General features: G+C 48.4%; 2 protein-coding genes across 2 annotated transcripts in view; both read right to left on the minus strand.

Annotated features, from left to right (window-relative positions):
• Window positions 1-242: 242 nt before the first annotated feature.
• st14a (ST14 transmembrane serine protease matriptase a) lies at window positions 243-8,869 on the minus strand. The gene is made up of 19 exons (XM_067246449.1): window positions 8,470-8,869; window positions 6,319-6,478; window positions 6,036-6,166; window positions 5,333-5,403; window positions 4,859-5,025; window positions 4,676-4,711; window positions 4,337-4,586; window positions 3,856-3,998; window positions 3,631-3,734; window positions 3,420-3,529; window positions 3,159-3,292; window positions 2,939-3,043; window positions 2,730-2,834; window positions 2,503-2,619; window positions 2,274-2,396; window positions 1,974-2,157; window positions 1,587-1,858; window positions 1,296-1,432; window positions 243-1,204 (listed from the first exon to the last, which is right to left on the minus strand). The coding sequence occupies exons 1-19, from the start codon at window positions 8,506-8,508 to the stop codon at window positions 1,046-1,048; spliced, it is 2,547 nt and encodes an 848-aa protein (XP_067102550.1). The 5' UTR covers window positions 8,509-8,869; the 3' UTR covers window positions 243-1,045.
• A 406-nt stretch (window positions 8,870-9,275) lies between these two features.
• Window positions 9,276-27,917, minus strand: part of aplp2 (amyloid beta (A4) precursor-like protein 2) — a gene marked incomplete in the record, with an annotated part of 26,364 nt that continues 7,722 nt past the window's right edge. Inside the window, 14 exon segments of the mRNA XM_067245849.1 lie at window positions 9,276-11,083; window positions 11,789-11,944; window positions 12,787-12,864; window positions 13,997-14,079; window positions 16,717-16,890; window positions 17,849-17,948; window positions 19,197-19,325; window positions 20,022-20,180; window positions 20,564-20,638; window positions 21,436-21,569; window positions 22,904-23,071; window positions 23,616-23,803; window positions 24,084-24,313; window positions 25,488-25,600. Coding sequence (XP_067101950.1) covers window positions 10,982-11,083; window positions 11,789-11,944; window positions 12,787-12,864; window positions 13,997-14,079; window positions 16,717-16,890; window positions 17,849-17,948; window positions 19,197-19,325; window positions 20,022-20,180; window positions 20,564-20,638; window positions 21,436-21,569; window positions 22,904-23,071; window positions 23,616-23,803; window positions 24,084-24,313; window positions 25,488-25,600 — 1,889 coding nt within the window.

Raw genomic sequence — 27,917 nt, forward strand, 5'->3', positions numbered from 1 at the left:
AAGCAGAAGTGGGGGCGGAGCCTGGAGGCAGTTATTATTCAAATACAGTTTGAAAGACAAGGTTGACATTGTGACAAAGGTAATTTTGTTAATAGATTAGCTCAAATTGAATTGAATATATGGTACATGCATAATGAACACAAAGACAATATGTTTAATAAAAATGTTAATAAATGTGGAAATATATTGGGCAAGTTTGTTTTATATATTTGTGCAGATGTTAAATGAGAATCCTAGACAAATATTTGGTGATATTTTATTTCAAGAAATCTTAAATACATAATTACAAGGATTTCATTACACTATTATACAATCTCCCAACTGTATGATCTTAGTGCTGAAAGGTTTGCAACATTAAAATATCATACAAATGTATATGTAAAATTGTGTATACATAAAATTCAAAATTCTGTTAGAGTCACAATGACAAATCTGATTTCTAATTTAATTGTTTTTGGCATCTGATTTCATTTACAATCGTTTCTGGCTTCACTAAAATTCAATCCCTGAAAAATACAAATACATAGATCCATAGGGAATCGACCAATCTTAAAGTACATTTCCAAGTCCAGCAATTTGAACAGTGCTTTGGAATTTCATGACCAACATTTAAATACCAAACCATAGGAGGCAGTATAGAGCGTGAGCTCAATCTTTTTGCTGTCCTTTAGAAAACTCCCAACTCGGGGAGGAAAAGAACAACAAGTTTAAGAGGGAATCTGATTTCACATTTAGGCCACAATTTCAAAATGGTAGACTTCACTGGTAAAACAAATAGGAAAGCTTTGACTTTCAACCCCCTGCGTTCTCATGTAACAATTTCTCTAAAATAAATTTAAAAAAAGATATTTACATTTTTTTTTAAACACCAAAACCACAACTCCCCCACCCCCTAACAAAGACATATGACAAACGCTTCTTAAAAGTTGTGCTTTTCTGAGGAAAGTCCACACTCGTTAAGTTAGAACTGTCAACTAAAGTTCAGATGGCTCTTGAAAGAAAGATCTGTACAGTACTGTGATCAGAGGTCATGTCCCTCTCTTCTTCACACGCCGGTCTTTTCCTTGATCCAGCCGCGGAACTTGGTGACCGTTGAGTAGATGCCAGGCTTGTCCTTGCGGGCACAGCCGTCCCCCCAGCTGACCACTCCGGCCAGGAACATGTGGCTACCATCAGGGCTGGAGAGAGGGCCACCGGAATCCCCCTGAGGACAAGAAGAGGAGAGGACATTCCTGTCAGGTGGTGTGCAGGATGTGACAGTGGACTGCAGGGTGTGGAGGCCCCCGGTGAGGTACCTGACACGCGTCGACGCCGCCATCCAGCTTGCCAGCGCACATCATCCGGGAGGTGATCTGCCCGCTCATCAGGGCGTTACACACAGTGCTGTTGATGATTCGCACCTTCGCCTTCTGGAGCACGGAAGCACCGCTTCCTGGAACAACACAGATTCGCTGAAATGACTTAACAATCATCCCTGCTAAATATATATATAACATACAAACACATATGGCGGGCATATTCCTTCACCAAGGAGAGTTGACATGGTCTACAGTACCAACAGTTCTGTGTTGTGCAGTGGGACTCACCGCCCTCGCGCGTGGCGCCCCAGCCAGTGATCCACACAGAGTTGCCGGCGGCGAAGAAGTGCTGTGGGGCCGGTAGGCAGATGGGCCTGATGTAGTCGCTGTAGGACACAGGGCTGTCCAGCTCCATCAGGGCGATGTCATTGTCAAACGTGTAGCTGTTGTAGAAGGGGTGGGAGATAATCTGTTTCAGGTTCCTCTTTTCTACCTTGTTCCCGTACTGTTTCTGGATGTGAACGCCCAGATAGGCCTCCCACATTCCCGGCTGAGAGAATCTGGAGGGAGGGAGAGAGGGAGACATTCATTCTCAGGTTGACGTGCAAACATCCAATCGGACGTCAGGCTGTAGTGAAGGCTTAGCACGGTGAGTGAAGTGGAGTTTGCAGCTACTTGATCTTGTTGTCGTCCTGCACACAGTGCGCAGCGGTGACCAGCCAGCGGTTGCTGATGATGGACGCCCCGCACACGTGACCCATGTTCTTGATGTGGAGGCTGACCTGCCAGGGAAACTCCCCCTCCTCCGCATTCTCCCCGCCTACAATGCGGGATGTCTTGAACAAGCTCTTCCCACAATCTGCCCCGACAAGACAATCAGCGTCACAGATCGTTCTAGAACCAGCACGGTACACGCACATCGCAGTATTGCAGTTGACCCGCGAGATATTGTACGAGAACAGGGGGGTGTCCTACCACAGGAGGCCTCGTCTGATCCATCTTCACAGTCGACGACGTCATCACACTCCGGGTTCAGCTTGCTGACGCACATGTTGTTTTTACACTTGTATGTGACGTCGGTGCACCTCACGTCGTTTTCTGGGCGAAAGAGGAGAAGAAAAAACTTAAGTGACCTTGCACCCGTGGAGACTGACCAATCCCATCGGAGCTGACGCTCCGGCATGGCGACCACGGCGGTCCTCACTTCTGCCGCAGTCCAGCTCGTCTGTGCCGTCTCCGCAGTCGTCTCTGCCGTCGCAGCGCTTCTTCTCCAACACACAGTTTCCGTTCTGACAGGTGGTCTCCCCGGACTTACACCCACCTGAGGGGGGACGGAAGACAGAGAGACACCATGAGAAGACGGCAAGAGATGTGTTTCGTTCCTTAAAGTGCTCCTATTAGTGCTCGTCTTACAAAAGGTGACCCCCTTACAGTTCAGTTCGTCCGTGTTGTCGCCGCAGTCGTCGACTCCGTCGCACTCCCAGAACTTGGGTTTGCAGAGGCCATTCTTGCACTGGATCTGATTCTCCTTGCACCCTGCACAGACGCACGCTCATGAGCTTGAGGTGGAGTCCTCGCAGGCAACAGACTTATGAAGCCACAGGAGGTAACAAAATGTGCGTAAAGCGGTGTCCACTCACGGCAATCCATCTCGTCGCTCAGGTCTCCGCAGTCGTTCCAGCCGTCGCACTTGAGATCCTGACTGATGCAGCGTTTGTTTCTGCACTGGAAGGCCTTGGGGCAGGCTGTGGAGGAGAGACCAGGTCTGGGAGGTGAGACAAGGAGCTCAACAGGCAGTCAGAACAGTCATGGAAAACAGTCGCGGTCCTGAGTGTTTTTTGGTATTCTTCTAGGACTCACGGTCTGTGGAGACGAAGGCTTCATACTCGGCGCTGAAACCACGGTCGACGTAGGAGGCGTCGGAGAAGAACAGCACCGTCATCGAGTTGGTGTCACTTGTGACCACCTGCACAGTCGTCTTCTCTCCACACATCCTGATGAATGTGTACACACACACACATAAGCCTAATATCCAAGTGGCTATACACCCATAGCCGCTATACATAGTAGCTGGAAACTCTGGTTTCGACCTCCAAACTCTAACATCATCGGGGTATTCACCTCTGCTTGTTGATCTGCACGTAGTCCTTCCTACAGTCGTTCTCATTCTGCCCTGGCTCAGACAGGAGAAACTTGATGAAGCGCACCTTCACCATTTTACCTGCAGGGACCTGAGAAAAGTACACAGAAAGACTGTAAATAATTGCTGAATCACCCAACAACACGAAAGACCTATCGCCGTAATTCATGGTCTTGCCCTATTGTACATTACCTGGATAGTCCATTCACAGTAGGCGTTGGGTGGGTAGTAGTTGGGATAGTTTGGAGTAGTGAATGTACCTTTCTCTCCACTCAACTGGCCGCCACATGCTAGTTCTGACGAAAAACGATACAACAAATGCGTTCAAACGGGACACCATCAAGCAAATTGAGGACATTCCATCACATGTGGTCAGGCTACACAGTAGATTGTGGGGGGAAGTGTGTGGAGCCTTACCTCTGCTGCCACGAACAACCTGGGAGACATGGGCCCTCAGACCTGGGTAGTTCTTCTTGTCATTAGTCAGCAGAGTCACCAACATGACATTGCGAGAGGAGAGGAAGGTCAAGGGGTCGCTGGGGGAATGGTACCCACAAATCCTGCCAACAAAGTGCGGATAAGATGTGTTAGAAGATATACATCACCCGTGACTGTATTCTCAGACCGACCTGGATTTTTAGAAGGAACAACAATAGCTGATGCATGACTAATTTGACCAGCAGGTGACCTTGCACACAACGCCAACTCACATCCAACCCAGAACCTTTGATTACAATTGATTTAGTCATCTTCAGAAAACACGATATGGGTTTGACATCCTCATAAGGAAAACAAGAACCCACGGACTGAATGCTGAAGTGAGTGAGAGGAATGCAGGGAGTTATTCATCTACAGGTGCGGGTTTCTCGTTCCCAGACAGCGTGCAGGTGGGACTCACTCTTCCATGACCCTGCTTTCGATGGCCACCAGGGAGTCATAGACTTTGACAAAGTCATTTTTGCATGTGTTGTCAGCCTCTCCCTCCTCCAGGTTGAAGGCGTCGAAGTCCAGCTTGATGACGTGGCCGGGGTCTGCCCTCAGTTGCCACTGGATGAAAGTGTTGGGGGGGTACGGGGCGTCGGGGAAGCCGGGGGAGTCAATCTTTCCGATATGATTGGCTTTGGTGTGCTCCTCGTATCTGTAATAACCTGAGAGAACAGGAAGATTCCTTCATGTGCTGCCTGGGTGAAATCAGTGTGATTTCTGATTCACGAATGTAAAACGTAAGAGAACTTACTGCTGAATGATTTTGCGAACATGCGCTTGTCTAGTGCTGTGAAACAAAACAAAAACATATCACATTATGACCCTGTGTGATATTATAAAACACAAAAATATGACAACGTCAAGCAGAATAAGTGAAATTGACCTCTGTCTGAGTGGGCCGCTAGCGAGCCATGCTAAAGGATTCCGACTCTACCTGAAGACACGACATCATCAAACACCAGATCACTTCCAGGCTTGGATCCGACAGAGCGCACCTTGTCCACGATCTTGTCCAGCGAAGCCATGGTGTTATCCACAGCCACCTCCTGGCCAGCTGGCACTCTGAACTCAGACAGGTAGTAGGCTATGACGCTGCCTTCACTGGGAACAGGAGAGACAGGTTTGGTCACTACACATGGATACAGTTTGATAGTAGCGTTCTGCACACTGGCAACACACCGTAACACATACATTTACATTTAGTCATTTAGTCTTATCCAGAGCGACTTACAGTAAGTACAGGGACATTCCCCTGAGGCAAGTAGGGTGAAGTGCCTTGCCCAAGGACACCACATCCTTTAGCATGGCCGGGAATCGAACCGGCAACCTTCTGATTAATAGCCTGATTCCCTAACCGCTCAGCCATTTGACCCAATATCAACCATGAAGCTCTCAACAACAGTCCTACCTGAAGGCTTGGATGGTAGAACCGACGTAATTCTTTGCCAGTTGTGGAGTCTTGGAATAGATGGCTTTAAGCTGAAAGACGGAAAATACAGAAGAACATACAGAAATCATTTCAGAATGTATTTTCTTGATGCTGTGGTGGAAGTTATTCAGAGAATCAATTGTTTAACTGAATGAAATGTATTTCAAACTCACATTTATAAAACAGCACAGCCATTATACAAAAATAAACATTTTTTACACACAAACATCAGACAACAACACAAAACCATCTGGCCAAGTTCTGATACCCAACCTATATTTATTTAAAGGAGTACCCTGGAATTTGTCAAGCATCTGGTCTCTAGAATGATCAATCACTTACACAGCTAGTGACCAACGAGACACCCACAAATTAACTCCTCCCAGTAGATAAGATTATACCTTATCGTCAATCTAAACACCTTCATGAGTCTCTCTCCAAGTCAAAAGGTCATAAAACCCAGGAGACAGGAGATGACCATCTCAAATGGACATCTGTCCTTGTGGGACCCCCCCCCCCCCAGCCTGTGACCATATGCCTTGCTTTCACACAGACAATTCAATATGTCGTAATCCAACATTCAAATGCAACAAGCAGTATTTCCGTTTCCTTTCCCCCCTTCACAATGCTCATGAACTTTGACCTTTTCGCTTGAGTCTGGGGGTGCCAGGGGCTGCCTCACCTGTGTGGTGACCTGTTTGGCCAGGGCTTTGAACTCGCTGCTGTTGGAGTTCTCGTAGGCATCGATAAACACCTGGTTAGTGATCCTCATGGAGCCACTGTACATCTTCTTGATCCTCACATCCTTACGGTCTAGACGGAGAAAGACGCCACACACACACACACACACACACACAGTTGAATCATTTTTCGTGAACGAGAGAACTGGAAAGACGTGTTTGGTTTTGTGTGCTGGGTGTAGTTTGCACGGCGGATGTGGGTTGAAGGGGGGGGGGGTCACTCACAGTGGAAATGCCAGACAAGTAGACCGGTCATGAGGGCAATAACAGCGAGTAAGATCACCACCCCGATCACTGCCCCCACCTTCCCTGGGCCCTTCTTCTTCTCTAGCTTCTTTGAGTCTGACGCCGGCAGGAACTGGACAGAGTTCTCCCAATCCTTATCCTGGAAGAGCGATGGGGAAGATCACAGTTACCACAAACCCTCGTAAAAGAGCAGTTTTATAGCGGACACCATTAAATAATCATCCTCCTGCTCAGCTGAGAAGGGTTTTACAATGACAAAAGGTCAATTATGATGTCAGTATTCTGTAAGTGAATAGAAAGAATGGATTCTACCTTAGAACTAGAGGACTTTGGAAAAACTGGTATAAAGATAGTTGGGTCTAGTTAAGAGCATGTATGTGCAAGTGCACTCTAGGAATGCGTGTCTATATTTACTGGTACACTCACAGGTGACAAGTTTGTGGTGACGGGGTTGAAGCTACATAAAAGAGTATTATGAAAACAAAACATGCCATGAGCTGTTCTCACAAACATTAATGCTGTACATGAGAAAACAAACACACCACAAAAAACTAGCACGACCAAGAGATGGAATAGATTTGTTTGGATGAAACAGGAGCTACACACACAGGTAAAAACACCTTCTGAGTACCGCTTCCGTAATTCTGAGAAAGTGAAGCGTGGGGAAGGGTGGAGTCAGAGTTTCAGCATTTAGAATCTGGTCCAACCTGCTGAGAAGCAGCCATTGTGCTCAAGAGTCATCAGAGAAGTTTAACATTACCTTAGCCTACATTCATCTAACACAACAGAAACATCAGTGCCCACATAACTGATATTTGTAGTAGGTCCGTAATTTGGTCATTACAATACATTTAAGCACCATGTATATAAAAAATGAAATTACAGATTTATTTAAGGTAGATCTCTCGCCATGGATACCGTGAACAGGTAGCATGACCCACATGGCACCCTGCCAATACCTCTGATAATTCAGGCATGCTGTTTTGGGACAGATAACCATCCACAAAGCTCAAGCCAAGTAGTGTCACAAAAAACTTTAGACCCAGAGGTATTGCACCAACTCTCAAGATCTCCACTTCTAACCTCCAATCACTAAACATATCAAAGACTGAGATACAAGCTACTTCTATATTGAGATACAAGTCTATGGGAAGCATGTTGATGGGTCTCTTGTACAACAGAAAAACAGTTATTCTCACAGACTCTGTTTCCAGAGACAAGCTGAACGTAATACTTTTTCATACTTTAGATTCTTATATGTTTATCGTATGCACCTTCCTGCCACAGTGAATTCCTTGTGTATGTGAACTTACATGGCGAATAAAGAAAATTCAGATTCTAAAGAGAGTTATTTCAAGGTGAAACTGGGCATGTAACGGCAACCAGACAAGGTATTTGCCAGGCAATGTTTCCATCATTGTTGTGTGTGTGTGGGGGTGTTGTTTGTGGGGTGATAACGTGGAGTTTTACAGATCCCTCCAAAGTGGAGATGTTCTACTCAACATGTCAGAACAGGGGTATGGAATCTATGCATCTGTGTAGTGGTTCCCTCATTGCTCGAACACACCATTCAAAACTCTGTTGTTTCTTTTTTTTACCTCAATTGTGTCAATCCAGCACAAAGCGTATACAATCTCTTCTTATGGACATGACAGAACTACTGGAGCTTTTAAGTACGACATTATTTTAACCAAAAAAAAAATCCTGTCAGTTTCATTGCAGGGTAGTAATTGTCAGCTACAACCACAGCCAAAATGAGAGACAATACTGCAAAATCATGAAATCTTGACCATATGATTCAAAGAAACCTGCATTGGCATTACTACTGGAATGTTTCGTGTAGCTTTGTATTGACAGCAGTATGGTTTGACTTTTGTAAAGCTTGGCTTCCCCCTGTATGTGCCAGCTTGGTTGAATCATAGTCTATTGTGTTTCAATAAGTTAACAGTAATATTCTTGGTTGTTGACGTCTAAAATCCCATTATGAGAGACTTTACCAGATGCCTCAACATCTAGGCCTAAGACAGATGTTATGTTGACCGTGCAAGTCTTAAACGCCTTAACTTCCTGATTCAAATACGCAAACAGGGAGAGAGAACATCTTTACTGAATTCACTCAATGTATCGTACCTTTGGAGTGTAACGCATTCCGCTGTCCATGTGGTCCATGGTTTTGAGAGGAAAAACTGTTGACACCAGTTCAATTGATCTTGCTGGGAAGGTCTGATTTTTGTTGCAACAATTTTGCGCAAATTTCCAAGTACAGTGAACCTACAGGCCTTTCGTCTTCCAAGCGATCCTGTTTGTTGACGAGTAGGTGAACCACAACGCCACAAACCGTGACCAATTCAAAACACGTGAAATAAAGTTGGTTGAAGCCAATTTAATGCTCCCAATGCAATTATATATATATACTTCAATTGTAGTCTATGTCTGTATGGTTTTAATTCACCCACGATTTGTGGTCTAGCCTACCTGTCGTCTACAAAATCTTTCCGTTGAGATTCAGGTTGTGGCGGGCGTGTCTGAGCGATACTTGCCTTTACCTGCGACTTCCTGTACAGGTGTATGGGGTGTTTTCCGTAGACAAATTCCCATTTCAACTAATTTCCAAATCGAGTTAAATCAAAACGTTTATGTTCGCTTTACCCAATAGCCCATTATATTCAAGCAACTTATTTTTTAACATGAACATAAAAATTTAATTATTTGAGAATACTACTTTGAACAATTGGATAGAAGTATCGAAGTGAGCGATCTGAAGATGAGTCATCCAGATGGATGTTTTTGAAATGTCACTCATGTATGAGTCATCGGTTTCTGTTGCTGAAACCGAAAAGTGGAAAACTACAAAGATAAAACGTAATTAATTAAGTTTTATATCAAAAGAACCAAACAGCCGATACAATTATATCGTACACAAAAAAAGACAGCAGGTAGGGGCCTACCAATATGGAAGTAGTGAGTTTATTGATGTGTTCCCCCTGTAACCATAAATCTGTTTCCATTGATGTCAATCAAATTGTATCACTAATACGCATATAATATTAGTCTCCCCTCCCTACCCCACAATCAAGCAGGCAAGTACAAGATTGAAGCCATTTGGGTGCATAGTGAGACAGTCACATACAGAGATACTGTCACAGGAAGAGAAAAATAGAAAACAAGAAAACAAACTTAAAAATATATATCATATCATTTCATATAAGAACAATGCACACCACAGGTAATCCTCCAGAAAGCCATGATTGCAACATCAACTATACAGGCATACAAAGACAATACTAAGAGAAAAAAAACTAATGATTCTAGGATTCAATTTACTTGTTTGTGCAGTTCTCTACCGGTACAAATACACACGTTTGCTTTGATCAGAAACCAGTTCTCTAAGCCCTGATTGTCTGCACAGCCCTCCAGCTCCAATTCATTATTTTAAAATGACTTTTGTCTATCAAATATTACTCAAACTGCTCTGTGCTTTAGGACCAGCAAAGCAAACAGCTGTTAATGAAAAACCCATACATCCCAGATTAGTCTCCATTGATGTATTGTATGTTTGGAATCACGACACAGTTAAATTGTTGGTGCAAAATATTTCGTGTGGCGTCTTCACTCACTGGCTCAGTCTGCCGAGATAGGATCAGACCCACGAGGAACTTCCTCAGGGGCAAAACATCCGGACAATCTTCCACAATACATTCAACTATGATCAAACGTCAATCATGGGGATCGTTCGGGATCAAAATGATGTTGTCACACTGTTACTTAAGTGATGGATATGTGTGTGTGTGTTTAGGGGATATTAAGGACAGGGCTTTTCCCACTTCTTAAGATGGATCAGGGTTGAGAGCAGGTCTAGTGAGCTGGGGGACTGTGCACAATGACTAGCAGGGGGTCAGCAACACAACTCTGTCACCAACCCATGCATCAGTCAAACTCTTCCCTGGAGAAAAGGTGGAATAAAACATCAACTTTTTATATATATATATATATATATATATATATATATATATATTTAAACTTTTTATGTATACTTTGTTGTCGTAACAAAGGACGGAAAGAAAATGTATTTTATGATTTAGTTTCATTTTTTTCTCATTTTTGTTTCACCACACATTTTAATTGGTACAAAGAACCATCATTATACAAGCAATCTATTGAAAATAAATCAGGTAAAACATCTATGAGACCATCAGAAATTGGACACTTGTACAATGAGAAAGAAACCAGTAGTGTCTTTGTGTAAGTTATTTGTTGATGGCCACAAACATTTAATTTCAACCGTTAGCTTGATTTGATTTGCACTTTTGAGAAAGAAAAGAAAAACAAAATGTTTTACATCTTGATCAGAGATAATGGTATGCATAATTACAGAGTCATTAACTGAATCACTTTTTCCAGAATGTAAAATGTAGATACATCACCTCTTAAAAGAAACAAAAGATCAAAAAGGAGCTCTATAATACAATTGTAGCAGTAGTAGAAGTAGTAGCATTATTTAAGAATTGTTTTGAACAAACCAGTATAGGGCATTTGGACGTATGCAAATGATTTTGACGAGAGCATCTTTGTTATTGGTCAGTAGTATGTTCCCCCCTCTATTGCCTTCTTCTGCCTCCACATCGCCCCCTGCCTTCCCACACTAGATCTGCATCTGCTCCAGGTATTTGTAGGTGGGGTTCTCATAGCCATGGTTCTGCATCTTGCTGAGGTGGCGTTCCTCTGGGGTCAGCATAGGGTCAACCTGTCCCAGAGGAACGGTGGGTTGGACACAAGACAGGGATATGGGTCAGCTAAACAAGCCAGACCGAGCTCTATTTCCAGTTATTCCAAGATTGTTGAAAGCGGATGACCAACCACACATCAGATTCTAGCTAATGGTAGATCTGTACAAATAGAATCTACAATTTGAACAATTTTGAACCGTGTGCCAACATCACACGCTATCTGGAGAGCATCATCGTTAGCGCACACAGAACAGCTTATATGACATTTACATTTAGTCATTTAGCAGATGCTCTTATCCAGAGCGACTTACAGTAAGTACAGGGACATTCCCCCGAGGCAAGTAGGGTGAAGTGCCTTGCCCAAGGACACAACGTCAGTTTTCATGACCGGGAATCGAACTGGCAACCTTCGGATTACTAGCCCGATTCCCTCACCGCTCAGCCACCTGACTCCCCCTGGAGACATCTGAGATGTCTCCAGGTTGTTGTTTATGGAGAACCCCCAGATGTGTGTGGAGTCAGGTGGCTGAGTGGTTAGGGAATCGGGCTAGTAATCGGAAGGTTGTTGGTTCGATTCCCGGCTGTGTCAAATGACGTTGTGTCCTTGGGCAAGGCACTTCACCCTACTTGCCTCGGGGGAATGTCCCTGTACTTACTGTAAGTCGCTCTGGATAAGAGCGTCTGCTAAATGACTAAATGTAAATGTGTGTGCGTGCGCTCACCTCCACGATGCCATGACTGATGGTGCCATATTGCCTCTTCCTCAGCAGCACTAGGCTGATCACTATCACCGTTGCTATGGCCACCGCGATCACCAACAAGCCAATCAGGGCACTGCTCCCGAAGCTGAAGTCCTCCCCAAGAGGACGATAAGATTCCTAGAGGGGAGAGAGAGTGTGTGTTTGTGTAGAGAGAGAGACAGGGAGAGAGTGTGTGTTTGTGTAGAGAGAGAGACAGGGAGAGAGTGTGTGTTTGTGTAGAGAGAGAGACAGGGAGAGAGTGTGTGTTTGTGTAGAGAGAGAGACAGGGAGAGAGATAGATGGGGGAGGGGGACATTTAGATGATTACAGACACACATAATATGCTGCTGTTGTCGTACGACGTACCACACTGGACTAAATTATCTTTCAATGCATTATGTAACGGGCATCTCGACTTAACACATCCACAACAATCTTAGAAGGCATCCCGTTAGACATTACAGCTGATAAAAATAGGTCGAAAAACAATACAGGAAGTTCTAGAGAACAGTGAGAGGTGACGGGGCGACCCAGAGAGGAACAGCGAGACCCCACAGTAGAGACAGTAAAGAGCACCCCGTGTACACAATCCCAAGTAGCCAGTAAACATGTCTCGATGGCCACAGTGTCTTCCGTGACTATCCCCTACAGGGTGAGGAGTTTCACCGTGTTGGATGTGATGCGAAATGAAAGTGCACGTATGCCCGACAGCCAGAGAGCCGCCTTCGGCTCATTCACACACAAATAGAGCGCAAACCCAAAGGTTTTGTGTGGATTCACATTCACCAGAGAAGCTGCGCACTCTGTGTACATTCTGGTACAGTCACATACAGTCATGCGTCAACATGCACAGAACAGAAAACGGAATGGAGGATCACAATACGAGGAAGCTGTCTGGTACAGTGTGTGTGCGAGTCCAGGCCAGGGGCAGGGTTCCTCTGCAGTTCTCCAGAGAGCCCAGAGGAGGGCGCTGTACTCACCAGATCATCAGCATGCATTACGCTGACTCTCTCTGCACTGTAAATCACTTCTTTAACTTCCAGAGACTCATCAATCACCTGTCGACACAGACAGGGGAGCCCAGGTTATACTTACACTCACTTTACGGTGTGCGTGTGTGTGTGTTTCGGTGGAAATTATTCTGTGTATTCAAACAGATCAGTGACTGCTATCTAATACCATTTGTTTCTGCATTATAAAAAGGGAGAGGGAGGGTATTGTTTTTATCAAGCATCAACAACAAAATATCTCTCTGTTATGACTAGAGGTGAAAATTGATTAAAAAAAACGTCCGTCGATTTTGAAACTGAGACCACTAAGCTCAACCCTAGGTTTATAAAAGTGCAGCTTGAATATTTAACTGTGGGTGTGTTGGCGTGGCAACAAAATCAGCAGTGTAACAGCACCTGAATCATCAGTTTTTTTCTAGCAGTTTAAAAAAAGGAAAGAGGATTTGACAATTTTCTATTATTTCCAAAACACAGGCATCTAGCATCACATTTGCCTGTGTACTGAGTATATTCTGGTAAAATATTATCAATAAAATTTGCTATGCTACACTCTAAACACTGATTCTTCAGACTTTTGAAACAGTTATTCAGTACATGTACAAAATACCGGCATGCACACAAAACTGTATACAAACCACGACAGCAACACAAGCACAGTTGGAAGCTTGGTTTGGGATCATGCAAGGCATACTACACACAGTCCATCATCAAAACACATTGAACATGTAAGAGAACTGGTGCTGCTGGCAAATGTAAATGCATGCAATGAATGCAGGGTAATCCATTGACAGTGATGCTTTTTGGTGAAGAAGGGTTGTGATGGCCTTTTAGACGGGAGACAGCTGTAACTATGGCATCATAGTTACTATGGCATCATAGTTACTGAAGTAAAAAAAAAAAAAGCTGTGAAAAAAAGTCTCTCACAAATAAATACAATTGTGAGCGTTATGTAAAAGCTGATAAAAGGGTTTCTCAATCCTAACAAGATGTATTTTCCTCCCTGAGCCTGGAGTCTAGAATCGAACAATCTGAACCTAACAAGACTGGTCCCTAGTAGCTGCGCCAGCATGATACGGAAGCTGAACAGAGAGGAACTGGACACGATCAGGTGATCACTGGCATCTCCTTCTACACGAAGCGACGCTGAGACGGACTACAAAACAGTCTGGGATCCTCTTACCACTTTGTCGCTGATCTTCCCTTTGCTGTTGATGATCCTCTCCTCAGACCCGATCAGACCGTCCAGGCTGGACATCCCGGAGCCTGCAGAGACCAGGGGAGGGCGGTCAGAAACGAGAGAAGGGCCCACACATGGAGCACCAGGGTGGAGAGGAGGAGGAATGGTGGAGCGGCTCTACGATGCAGCCCTCTTCTCCTCCTTCTCCTGTCGTCCTAGTGCTGTTACTCAACTTCCGCGGTGTGTGGCCTGGCGGAGTAGTGACCGCTACAATAGCCTCACTGACAAGACAGTGCCGTGCACATGGTGCCCTCCAGTCACATGCACATGACAGCACATCCCTACAATGGCTGCATTCAGTCAGTGTGTGGAGGTCACGTAGGTGTACTGTGGCGTGTCGATAGATACACAGGCAGATAGAGAGCACCATAGCCATGGGCTAACACAGCCATGTGGCTGCGTTAGCGTGTTAGCATATCGGCTTCAGCTCAGTCCTCCAGACGAAAGAAGGACAATCGTCCGTAAAAGCTAACATTCTAACACATTGTGTGTTCATGACAAGGAGCCAGGGAGTACAATATTATCGCTATGAAACTCGTAGCTTTTCATTTTATTTTTTTGAAAGGCATCGTATCTATTAATACCCATGTCAAATATTCCATGAATAAATCAGGTGAGAAGAGAGAGCAGCTGTAGTGAGCTCCTGGTCTAAGTGACATGCTGAGGAGATCTGTCTGGCCTGGACACTCAGGCTCCTACCGGTTGCTGCTGCTGCTGACACCCTTACAGCAGGATTAGCACAATAACCAAGAACTGTCGGATTTAGCGAGAGAACAATGATGCATGTTTACTGCGGCAGTGCTGGCGCACGGCCGCGTTCTCCGACTGGCTACAGTACTGGCCGTCACCGCCTCAGCCCCCTGACAGTAATCCCTCCACTATCAGCAGGACAATGTAACACCACAGTCTGGGCTAGCACAATACACCGGGGGGATGGACAGACAAAAGTTACACACACATCTACAGAGCACAGTCACAGGGGCTTACTGAGACCAGGAGAGAGATGCTCACAGAAGGAAAAGGCACCTGCTATCATATGACATTGATATGGAGTAATAGAATGTGTCATATAATATAATACGAGGACAAGAGAATCAAGGTGGGGCAGGGCCTGTAAGATCGGCGGTTGAAACCCCCCCGAGGTGAATGAAACCCAGATCTGACCGGGGGGAGTTTTCCACTCAGTTTCCCAGAGAACAAATTGAGCCGATTGAAACTTGGCTGTGGGTCATTGGAAACACTGTGTCCCAGACAGGGATACTAAATCACACAGCTCCAAGCAAGGAGGGGCAGGGGAAGAGAGGGGCGGGGCAGGGGAAGAGAGGGGCGGGGCAGGGGAAGAGAGGGGCGGGGCAGGGGAAGAGAGGGGCAGGGCAGGGGAAGAGAGGGGCGGGGCAGGGGAAGAGAGGGGCGGGGCAGGGAAGGAGAGGGGGGATAATTAAGGGGAGCACTTTGACAAATGTAGAGAGGATGTGGTAACGGTGAAGAAGGGGGGGGGAGAGGAGGAGGTGGGGGGGGGGAGAGGAGGAGGTGGGGGGGGGAAGGAGGAGGTGGGGGGGGGGGGCTGCTGTGAGCTTGTGTCTGGGTCGTTCTGACAAGTCTGGCTCCAGTTCCTAAGAACCAGGTAACGATACTGCAGGGGTGAACATAGAGCCTGTCTGATCAGGAGGCCCAGGTAGGGACACCAGACAGAGGACTGGAATAGTGAACAGCACGAAGCTGCAGGAACAGAACATGGCTGTGAGTGCAATGGAAAAACATAGCCAGGGAAAGATAGACGATTACAGATTTCAACAAAAGGAAGGATGGATAGAAAAATAGATGTAATTCAAGGGATGCCAGATGGGAGATGAGGAACAGGGGGAAGAGAGAAAAAAAGAGGGAGTAGAGACACCAACCTTTCTTGAAGGCACGTGGGGAGTCTGATAGAAAGAAAAAACGGAAAAGGGAAAAAGGAGAAAAAAAGAGAGAAAACCTAGGTGAGCAGAGAAAAGGCAGGATCATCAAGCTGTGTTAAACGATCGAGAGCCCAAGTCCTGCAGGGACGCTTCCGGGATGAGAGAGAACCCAAATCAAGAGAAGAGCAGTTTCAAAACTGGCCAGTTCTATCAAATTGCTGCTAGGTGCTGGAATGGTAATTCTGTGAAAACTTGTCATTTGCTTTCAACCTATTGGTGCGTTCCCCCACCTCGCTGGATTCTTTCAAACGGTTCAGATCTTTTGTTCGGAACAAACATGTGACATGGGGAGAGAAGCAATGTGTCGCTGGGGAAAAACATTTTCAAAGCGCTTTGGCTCGAGCTCCTCGACGGAGCCGGGGGCGTTGTGAGTTTATCCAAACTTCAATGGCGTCGTGTTGAAGGCTGGGCCGCTCTGAGCGGCTTCTGGCTCAGATAAGAACATCTCCCAGGCTCAGGCACACTGCTGGCCCGGACACAGACACACTGGAGCCATCTCCTGCCCCTCAGATACAACAACACCAGCAGTTAAATCAGTGTCGCTGCGTGAAAAGCCTCCCTACGAGTGGCTTTTGTGTTTCTTAGAAGGCAGAGTGCTAATAGTGGGCGGGAGTAACAGGGTGACTTGTGTAAAGTGGGGCCATCGTCTGTGGTGAGGATGTGTGTGTGTGTGTGTGTGTGTGTGTAAGGGGTGGGGCTTCTCACCCTCTGGGTCAGAGTGGGACCCCAGGGAGGTGACCTGGAAGGGCCGGTACGGCTTGCCCTCGGAGGCCGGGAGCTCCATGCTCTCCTCGGACGACACGGTGACGTCCGGCTGGGACTCGGAGATGGAGGACAGGAACTGGTCCATGTCAGCCTTCTGCTCCTGGAGGAGCTCGTCTGCAGGGAGGGAGGGAGGGAGGGAGGGAGGAGAGGGAGGAGAGGGAGGAGAGGGAGGGAGGAGAGGGAGGGACGGAGGGAGGGTAAACAGGTGAGCAGACACTCCGACAGCCGTCAACCAGGAACAAGACAGTAATGAAAAGGATGAGCTTCAATCCAATTACACCCCCCCCCCCCTTCACCGCCCACCCCCCCACAGCAATCATCCTAATACCGTAGGAAAAAATCCACTTCTTTAAACTCTAATGGAGTGTGTATGTGTGTGTAAAGTGTGTGTGTGAGAATGGAACAGAGTGCCATTCCCCCCACAGATCTGCAGGTCTGCCTGCTGGATGCAGTGAGAGAGCTGACCCAGTTCTGTCATCAGCTCCTCTTTAATCTGTACTGCACACCGTGTTATGACTCCTTTTATGAACGGCGTCTAAGAACACACACGCACGCACACACACACACACACACACGCCAGAGACACCTCAGAGCACGGCCCGTCTGTCTACAGCTCCTGCTCCCTCAGACTAAAGTAGTCCAAATGCTGCAGTGCAGAGTTTTCTAAATGTAATTGTGCCGGTAGCTTCTACAGCTGAGGCATTCACAGACCAGCTCCATTAGCCCCTCTCTCCTCCACCTCCCCACCAGACAAACAGACATTTTTACTCTCTGATAATTGGTTAAGTACAGGCAGAGGGAGTAGGCTCTCTATATTCCGGAGAATTATGTCAACATTGGCCTTTGCAAAAAAGTTTAAAACCCTGCGGCATAATAAACTTCCCATCAGCTCGCACGAGTCGCTCCTTCGTATTGAGTAGGAAGAGAACGTTATATCTGGTACAGGTTCAGTGTCTTTCACAGTGCTCTCACCCTCTTCAGCCCTCCTCCATGCTGAGGCAGAGGCAGAGAATGAGGCGGAGGCTGAGGCAAAGACTGAGGCGGAGGCTGAGGCAGAGGCGGCGTGACTCACCGATCTGATCCTGGATCTCCTCTTCCACGTTGGGCACCTTGTAGAGGAGGGAGAGGCTCTGGTTCATGCGTTCCTCTATCACACGCAGGTGGGTCATCACCTGGCAGAGGGAACACAGGTACGGGGTCAGCATCACATCATCACATCACCACATCATCACATCATCACATCACCACATCATCACATCACCACATCACCACATCACCACATCACCACATCACCACATCACCACATCACCACATCAGGCCCCAGAGAGACTAGCCGACTAAGGTGAGAGGTGACGCAAACCCAAATAACAAAAACAGAAACATGTTATGTAAAGTCAAGTGAACGAGTGTTGAAATCAAAGGCGGCACAGCATAAACTGTGTTCAATGGCGACGGCAGGACGAACCAGACTGCCGTCTTTGTCCACAGAGCGAATGTGGTACCCCAGAACCGGCAACAGGTGGCAGTAATGTGCCTTAGTAAGGGAGGATGGGAATAACTGCTGTTCCCCACTGCACCCACTGTTGATGTTTGACAAACAACTTCAGAACAAATTGACATGTTCCAGTGTTAGCGGAGAGATTTGGCTTCAGCGCTTTCCCCTACCTGAGTTAAACTAGAGGCTTGAGGAGCTTAGGTGAAACAGAGTGACGTTTATCCCCTGACACTCCAATCAGACCGTTATATAAAAAGCCCAAGAACAGCAGATTGCCTGACACAATGGGCGATCTCACCACATACTGTACTCTGGGAGTCACGTGTCCCATCGGCCGAGAAGCAGACCAAAGCAATGGAAATGTTGAGTCTGCGTCGCAGCCGAGCGGAACGCAGAGGCCTCCGATAGGAGGAGACGGAGCTCAGCCAACACCAACAAATAAACAGGAACTAAGCGATTAAAATAAGCAGCTGGAATAAGCCCAGCCACCGTGTTCAGCTTCCCACGACCACCATCAGTCTCCCTGCTGCTCTCCCCAGAGTCTCTCTCTCTCTCCCAGCCCAAGGTCACTGCTTTCATAGCTAATGGCTGATAGCGTCTATGATACAAACGGTATATAACACACTTGAAAAGGTTCGTCAACGAGCCTCGCATGCCTGACAAAAGACCATCCAGTTCAATCCTTGGAAGCGGATCTCGGCCCGGCATTATACGAGACCCGTGCAATGCTAATCTCCATCTGGAGCTTTAGTGAATTACAATCTTCCCTCCGGTCAGGCCAGGCTATAGAGAACACATTCACTGCTGCAAGGCTCAACAGCTACACAGGAGCTCCTTGGCAGAGGAAAGAGCACATTTGAACTTCAAAACGTGTCTCTCTGAGCAACTTCTGGACAAGCACACCACACAGGACCACGCCACCTACCTGAGACTTCATCTGGGCAGCCTTCTCAGGGTCCACAGCTAGGACGTGCTGGTAGTGGCGGATGGTGTGCTGGCGATCCTTGTTCTCTGCACGGACGTATCTCCTGAGGGCCTGCAGGATGCGGTGGGGCTGGGGGAGAAAGGGGGGGGGGGGGGGGGGGGTTAGACAGGCCAGCACCCCAGGGCAGTATCCGACTGGCAGGCCATGTGCTGGCAAGAGGATCAAACTGATATTAGATTAGAAGAAGAATAAAACATGAATTGGGGATTATGGACAATGGTTCAAATGTGATTGACTTTGTGCAGGTTGAGGATTTGGATGTGTGTGTATCTTTTTAGGCTGGAGTAATCCATTCCTCTGATGGGGTATTGGTAGTCGACTTAAGACGGCCGCAGTGATGGGATGTCAGATTAGGTAGAACAGCAGGCCATCCTTTCACTATTGTGTGTGTGTGTGTGTGTGTGTGAGACAGACAGACAGAGAGAGAGAGACAGAGAGAGAGACAGAGAGAGACAGAGAGAGAGAGAGAGAGAGAGAGAGAGGAAGTGAGTGAGGAACTAAGAATGAAACCAAAGGAGAGAGAGAGAAAGTAAATGAGAGAGACTAAAACAGAAAGAGAGAGGGGAACTAGAAATAAAAGCAAAAGAGAGAGCATGAGAGAGAGAGAGGGAGAGAGAGAAACAGAGAGAGAGAGAGAGAGGAGGTGAAAGAGAAACAGAAGATAGACAAATAGAGAAGTAAGGAAATGGGAACATGGATACAGGACGTAACAAGAGAGATCCCTCCTATAACAGCGAGGCCCCGGTGGGGGGCGGGGCTTCGTACCCTGGGGGGGTCAGCCTGCAGGGCGGCCAGGTAGTTCTCCAGGGCGAGGCGACGGCGGTCGTTGAGCATGGCCTCCACGCGGGCCAGGTGGGTCTCCACCAGCTGCTGCTTCTGACTGGCTGCCTCCTCCTCCAGAGACTCCACGATGGTCTGGAAGCGCTGCACACACACAGCAACACACTGAGAGGACCGCCTGCTTAAACACGCACACACACACAACCTGCTAAAACCACTACTACTATCACACACACAGAAAAAACTGCCTATTGTAAACTCTCACACACACACTGTCTCTAACACACACACACAGGGGTGTCTCTAGGTCTCATTTAGCTTCCCCTCGGCTTATCAGGGGACCGAAAGACTCATTTAAAAGCTTCCTGATTCAGAAACAGAGCGAATGTACACTCCCAGCGACAGATAGGCCAGGCAGGCTGGATAGTGTTTTAATGGGCTATGTGGTAAGAGCTCCAGGACTTGTAAGCTGCCATATCTCTGCTCGCACCCAAACAAAGGGACTGATGGGGGGATCAGTGTCTTACCTGGATCAGAGTCTGCCTCTCAGCCTTGGGCAGGTTCTTACCCTGGCGCTCAGCATCCTCCCACTCCTTCCTCACCTTTAGAGAGAGAGGGAGAGGGGGGGAGAGGGAGGGAGGGAGGGAGAGAGAGAGGGAGAAGGGGAGAGGGAGGGAGAGAGGGAGAGGGAGGGAGAGAGGGAGAGGGGGAGAGGGAGGGAGAGAGGCAAAGGGAGAGAGGGAGGGAAAGAGGGAGGGAGAGTGAGAGGGAGAGAGCGAGGCGGAGGGAGAGAGGGAGGGAGAGAGAGAGAGCGAGGGAGAGGGGGCGAGAGAGCGAGAGAGGAAGAATACAAAATACAGAGAGAAAGAGATAAGTTTATTGTACTTCGGGTCTGGTGTTCATAGATAGGCTATCTATCCAGGGTGTGTACTCAGGGTGTGTACAGTGTTAAAAAGACTAGCGTAGTCTAGAGAAGGATGTGTAGTGTAAGAGTGTAGTTTAGGCTAGTGTAAGAGTGTAGTTTAGGCTAGTGTAAGAGTGTAGTTTAGGCTAGTGTAAGAGTGTAGTTTAGGCTAGTGTAAGAGTGTAGTTTAGGCTAGTGTAAGAGTGTAGTTTAGGCTAATGTTAGAGTGTAGTTTAGGCTAGTGTAGGAGTGTAGTTTAGGCTAGTGTAGGAGTGTATTGGATGCTAGCAGGAGTGGGGGAAAAAATCGATTCACATTTGAATCACGATTCAGTCTTCTACCGATTCACAAATGTAAAAAATCTTTATGAAAAAAATCGATTCATGACCCCAAGAATCGATTCTGATCGAATCGTGAGGTACCAAAGATTCCCACCCCTAGAGGCTAGTGAAGGTGTGTAGTACAGGTGTGTAGTGCGGTACTAAATCTCCTCACTCTCTCCATGTGGTTGCGGTGCCTGATCTCCAGCTGCTCCTTGGCCTTCTGGAAGCGGCTGTGCTCCCTGTCGTCAGCGGGGGTCTCGAAGTAGACGTCCACGTCGTCGGTGGGCTGAGGCGTGGGAGGCACAGCTGAGGAGAGACAGGAGGGGCTGAGTGGAAGAGAGACACCTTCACAAACAGGCAAGCAGACAGACCGACCGACCAGAGACCAACCAGAGCCCACCACAGATGTGCAGACACAAGCAGACGTACAAAGGAGACAGGTGGACTCGCAGAGAGACAGCTGAAGACAAAGTGAAACCCACACTGAGGTTTAGAGAGGAAGATTCCCCACACGCAAAGCATCTCGTCCCAGAAACCCCTCCTCCAACCTCTGGAACTCTGAGAGAAACTGACAAGTCTTTCCTTTTAGATTTCTCTCATGCTGCCATTCGAAATCTTCTGACAGGCCGGGTCTTATAACGGGAAGAGAGATCTTTCTGTCTGAGAGATCAGACCTCAGGACATCTCTTAACGTCTATCTTAATATATCTTTGGGCGTCTCTGCTGGCGGCCTCGTTATAAAAAAGAAGTTGGACTCACAGTCTCGGCTTGATAAAAGAATCAGTATCAGAAGCAGCGGGAACCCTAACAGCTGAATCATATACACAATATGCTGACTCCAAATCAACTCCTCCACACCGTCACCCGCTTCCCTACCTAGCCCACCATAGGGAGTCAGGTGGCTGAGCAGTTAGGGAATTGGGCTAGTAATCAGAAGGTTGCCGGTTCGATTCCCGGCCATGCTGATGACGTTGTGTCCTTGGGCAAGGCACTTCACCCTACTTGCCTCGGGGATAATGTCCCTGTACTTACTGTAAGTCGCTCTGGATAAGAGCGTCTGCTAAATGACTAAATGTACCTCCACGCAGCGACTCAGCAATAAGTTTCAAAACACGGACAAAATGTCCTAACCGCTACCGCTGTAAATGATGGATGAGGCTCCTTCCGTGGTCTTTCCGTTTTCTCTGGCGCTTGTCTAGAGCGGAGAGAGGCGGGGCTAAGGTGGACAGCAGGAGGACAGATCGCTGACAGACAGGCGGGAGCATCGGAGGAACAGGGAGGGGAAGGTCTGAACACGAGGCGAGCGGGAGGACAGGAAGACAGGCGCCCAGAGCGGTCAGTGTTTGGTCAAGTTAGTCTGCATGCTGCTGTGGACAGTGTGCAGTTGGGTAGATGAGGAGATCAGTCAGGAGGGAATGTTTTAGAAGGCTATACAGGGGTAGCTGTGGTGAAGGTAGCCATGTTAGGTTGGTTAGTGTTTATATGTGAGAAAGAGGTGTCGTTAGATGAAGCGTATTGGTCTCGGTGGTCCTGTTAGAGGCGAGGCTCTACGGCTAGTGTGTCTGCAGCAGAAACAGAGAGAGGGAGAGGGAGGGAGGGAAGAGGAGTCGTCCAGCCGCCCTCCGTCGCGTGAGACTTACTCAGGCGCTTGCACACGGCCATGCAGTACTCCTCGGAGTCGAAATTGTTGCGGTTGCCGGCGCAGCCCCCGTACACGAAACGAAAGCACTTCTTCTGGCTCAAGTCGAAGTGCCAGCGGAACATGGAGGCGCGGCAGGGGCCCGTCTCTGCCTCCAGCGCACACACCGCTGCCAGGGGACATCCGTTAGAGCATCCGCCCACGAGGGGCCACACCTCCGAAATAACCCTCCTTCATTCATTCACAGTCAAACCTCTTTCGACTGGAAACCAACGTCTGCCACCAAATACCTCTACAGTGTTCTACCACAAGAAATAGCTGCAATCAAAGCATGAATTACTTAGGCATGGCTATGAATACAAATATATAAAACATTGGCGGTATTGTTCATGTTTATAAAAGTGGGGTAGGATGAGGCCAACATGAAACCTTCAATGGCAGGAATGGAAGCAAATGCCGAAAGCAATAAGCCTCGATTCCTGCTGAGTGCTGCTGCACAGCACAATAGTTTTGGTGCACCGAAGGAGAAGATCTTCACGGACGCACACACTTATCTAATTACGGTCTGGCTGATGGGAGAGAATCGGAGGTAATTGTCTGTGGTGCGAAAAAGGGGTTGATTGCATTTGTACTTGAGAGGCGAGGTGCCTGGAAAGAAGGGGAGGAGAGGGAGTGAGTGAATGCTGAGGATGAGAGCGCGCGCACACACACACCTTTCACCTCCTCCAGGGTCTTGTCCTCGTCCTGGCTCTCGGGGACGTGCTCCTTGGCGTCCTCCTCCTCCCGGTCGGCCTCCTCGTCCTCGTACACGTAGTGGTACTCGTCCTCATCCTCCTCGTCCTCCTCGTCCTCCTCCGCCGGCTCCTCTCTCTGGGAGAGCTGCTCGTCGACTGGTGCCTCGCTGACGGAGGCAGAAAGAGATGGAGGCACGAAGGGAAAGACGGAGGGAGAGGGAGGGAGGGAGGCAGATATAGAGGGAGCGAGGGGAGAGGTAGAGGAGATTGAGTGAAGGGGGGGGGGGGAGAGAGCGAGAGGAATGATTTATCAGATTAGACAGAGCAGCTGTCATAGGTCAATGTCATGACACTTTAATTTATCCAGATGGCCAGTGATGCGTGTCCTCGCACAAGCGTCTGAGACCACTTGCTCAGGCTACGCCTCACACACACACACACACACACCTCTCCTCTACGGGCTCGTCTTCATCCAGCTCTGTCTCTTCAATCTCCTGGTCCTCCTCCTCATCCTCCTCCTCCTCCTCCTGGGACGTCAGGGCGGGGGCAGCGGGGGCGGCGGGCTCCCCGGGGCGGGACGAGGGGCAGCACACGTACTCGGTGCCGTGGAACTTGTCGATGCCACAGGGCAGCAGCATGCCGTAGCTGTGCAGGACCATGGAGCCCTTGGCACAGGCCTGCGAGGGACCAGGGGAGGGGAGGGGGGAAGAGATAAGGAATATTAACGATTCCATGGAGCGGAACTGAGAGAAGAGGAGGTTCGCAGTCCTCTCTGCTCTGATCAAAATCAGCCCCGGCTTCCAGGAGGAGCGCTCATTAGAGTTTACAAAGCTTGGCTACAATAACAGCTAAAGATAGATTTTACTGTCACCAGCTGTCACAGGAACTAGACCTGAAAATAACACCTATACTGAGGAAGATATGTGTTATGAAGTGGGATACATTTGCGGAGCAGAGCGCCGGGCCTAATGTTGCCAACTTTCTAGGCTGTGGCCCCAGCCTGGGCCCAGCCTGGGGGCCCGTCTGGGATCTGGGGGCCCGTCTGGGATCTGGGCTCGAAGGTGCAGCCGGCCAGGAGGGGGATTAGCTGTCGAGCAGCCACAACACTAATCTGATTAGCTGCTGAAATGTGAGGGACTCACAGAATGAGCCTGGGATCAGGAGGCCCCTGAGACTCTCACAGACAGGTAAGGAGAGAGAGAGACAGAGAGAGAGAGAGAGAGAGAGAGACAGAGAGAGCAGAGAGAGAGCAGAGAGAGAGAGAGAGCAGAGAAGAGAGAGAGAGAGAGAGAGAGAGAGAGAGAGAGAGAGAGAGAGAGAGAGAGAGAGAAAAACAGAGAGAGACAGAGAGAGACAGAGAGAGACAGAGAGAGACAGAGAGAAACAGAGAGAAACAGAGAGAAACAGAGAGAAACAGAGAGACAGAGAGAGACAGAGAGAGAGAGAGAGAGAGAGAGAGAGAGAGAGAGAGAGAGAGAGAGAGAGAGAGAGAGAGAGAGAGAGAAACAGAGAGAGGAAGTGAGGAACTAAGAATGAAACCAAAGGAGAGAGAGAGAAAGTAAATGAGAGAGACTAAAACAGAAAGAGAGAGGGGAACTAGAAAAAAAGGCAAAAGAGAGAGCGTGGATAGGGGGAATCGAAAATGCTGATCCTCTGATTTCACATGGAAAGTTCAACAACAACAAAAAATCCCTCCGACAGAAGGACAACTGTGCCCTTGCCCGAATCTCATCCATTAGCTTGCTATCTCTGAGATAGTGTTACAGTGAAACATAGCTTCACGGCCCTCCCTCCGCCATCCACCCTCCTCCGCCCTCATCCCCCCCCCCCTCCCTCCCTCCCAGACCTTACCTCCTTGGCAATGCCGTGCCACTGCTGGTGGCTGACGCACATGTCCATGCGCTCCTTGTGGAAGAACTTGCACTTCTCGGGCACCAGGAGAACGTCGCTCACGAACTCCCCCACTGCAACGACAAGGCACACAGCCAGGAGGGCCGTCAGAGCGGGCCGCAAGCCCCTCTTCGCCGCCCCACACCGGGTCGCCAGCTATTGTGTTCCCAGAGGCTAAAAATAAGACTAAGAGACGAGACAAGTGAAACGGGGCACGCATCAATTATTCATGGTTGCCTGGGACCTTTGAGTTTCCTTGCGTGGAGATTACAGGACGGCCATGTGACAGTGGAACATCTGGACCGGCACCAGGAGCGGACCAGGAGTCCACCGCAGTCACCTCGACAAAATGGCGGCCCTGACAGAAACCGTTTTACACCGCGACGCCACTTAGACAGACGAGAGTCTGTCCTTTGAAGTTCCACCACTTGCTTAACATTACTCACTTCCTAGATGTTTTATTCATGCCATGAGGTAATTGGAAGCAGAATAGAAAATGAAAGACAAAGCTATAAAAATCAAGACGCTAGACCCTCCCAAAAGGCTTCAGGGCCAGCGTGACAGCCTGACATCTAGCATGGAGGACAAGGCCAAGACAGACATGGAGCCCTCACAGCTGACAGATTGGAGAACAGACAGAAACACTCATCACAGAAAGACGTCCATCCAGACTAAAGATGGAAGGGCAAGGAAGGGAACAGGAGGGGAGGATAACGACTAGTCTGAACCCTCTGGAGAGGATGGGAAGAACACAATGGAGGTTTAGAACTTCCCCCAAGACTGGGAGGCTTCCTAACGGGTCATTTAGTGGTTCACCAGAGCCCAGGCCTGGGGCTGCTAGGGACCACTTCACACAGGTCAGTCATGGAGCCAGCAGTGGGGGAGAAGCAGGAGGAACAGGAGCGAAGGCAGTGTTTTGAAGGCAGTGTTTTGAAGGCAGTGTTTTGAAGGCAGTGTTTTGGAAAATGAGAGGGTAGGCAGAGAAGGAAGGAGAAAATAGCAGAAAGGTCCAGCTGCTTCTCATCTCCATCCAGGAGGTGCAGGGCCGTGGGGTGCTGCCAAGACACTCCCCTCCCCCATTCCACACCTCCTCCGTCTCCCCCTTCCACCTCCATCCCCCCGCCCCCCCCATCCTCCTCTGAGCCAGAGCGCCCTGGGTAGAGCACCTCAGACCAGAACAGACCTCCTCTACAGAGTCTCTGAACCACAGCTCAGGTTATCCAGGGACTTCCTCTCAAATGCACACACGCACAAACATGTACCCAACGTGTGCGGACACACATGCGCACACACTCACACCCAAAATATGCACCCCCCCCCTACACACACACGCTGCCCTAACTGCTGGGTAGAAGCAGGCGGCCTGCGCAGTCACACTGCAGTGTGTGATGGATGGTGGAGCGAGAGAGCAGCTGCTCCTCCTATTAGGCACTGCAGTCTGTGTGTGTCTGTGTGTGTGTGTGTGTGTGTGTGTGTGCCTGTGTGTGTGCCTGTGTGTGTGTGCCTGTGTGTGTGCCTGTGTGCGTGCCTGTGTGCGTGCCTGTGTGCGTGCCTGTGTGCGTGCGTGTACTGTATTTGAATATGTTCTCTTCTCCCCCATTCGATTCACCTCTGTGATGGTTCGTCCCCCCTCACCTCCACACCGTGTGAGACCTTCACCAGACTCCCACCCTCAAGGTGACCAGAGGACCAGCCTGCTCCAACACCCCCACACCCCACCCACCTCCCCCCACCCGCACACCTGAGGAGCGCGCCTGACAGGGTCACTCTTCCCCGTCAGGCCCGCTGGTGAGAGGGAGATTACCACAAACACAGGCCGTTACGTGACCAGCTCTCAGAGCTAAGTGGGATTTGTTTTTAAATGCAAAACATACTGTAAAATCGCCCTTAGAAACGCAACGCCGATAGCAAAGTTGACATGTTTTTGTACTTAGTCTTATCCTTTTCAATTTATACAAACCTGTGACACACACACACACACTCGACCTCGAACATGCACCGCTCGAACTACCTACTTGATTTAAGACATCATTAAAAGAAACGCTGGAAAATTATCCCGGCCCTTCAGACAAAGACATTATTCAACTAGGATTATAGAGTCGGGGAACAAAAGCCACATTCATGTGAGTCATTGTTACAGTCTGACACGGGGGGATTGTGACTGAGGACCCGGACGGTAACACGGGTCTAGAAAGCAGTGGAACTCTGGCCTCTCTATCACACAGTCCCAGTCACAGCACCGGCATTCTTATTAACTTATTAACCTGACATGATCTCTCTCTTTCCTTCTTTCTCTCTCTTTCCTTCTCTCTCTCTCTTTTTATTTCTCTATGTGTGTGCAGATTCAGCAGTTCTTCAGGTCATGCTGCTTCCACCTAAACCCCTCGCCCC

Source organism: Osmerus mordax, chromosome 11 (assembly GCF_038355195.1).
Source record: "Osmerus mordax isolate fOsmMor3 chromosome 11, fOsmMor3.pri, whole genome shotgun sequence".
Classification (NCBI taxonomy): Eukaryota; Metazoa; Chordata; class Actinopteri; order Osmeriformes; family Osmeridae; genus Osmerus; species Osmerus mordax.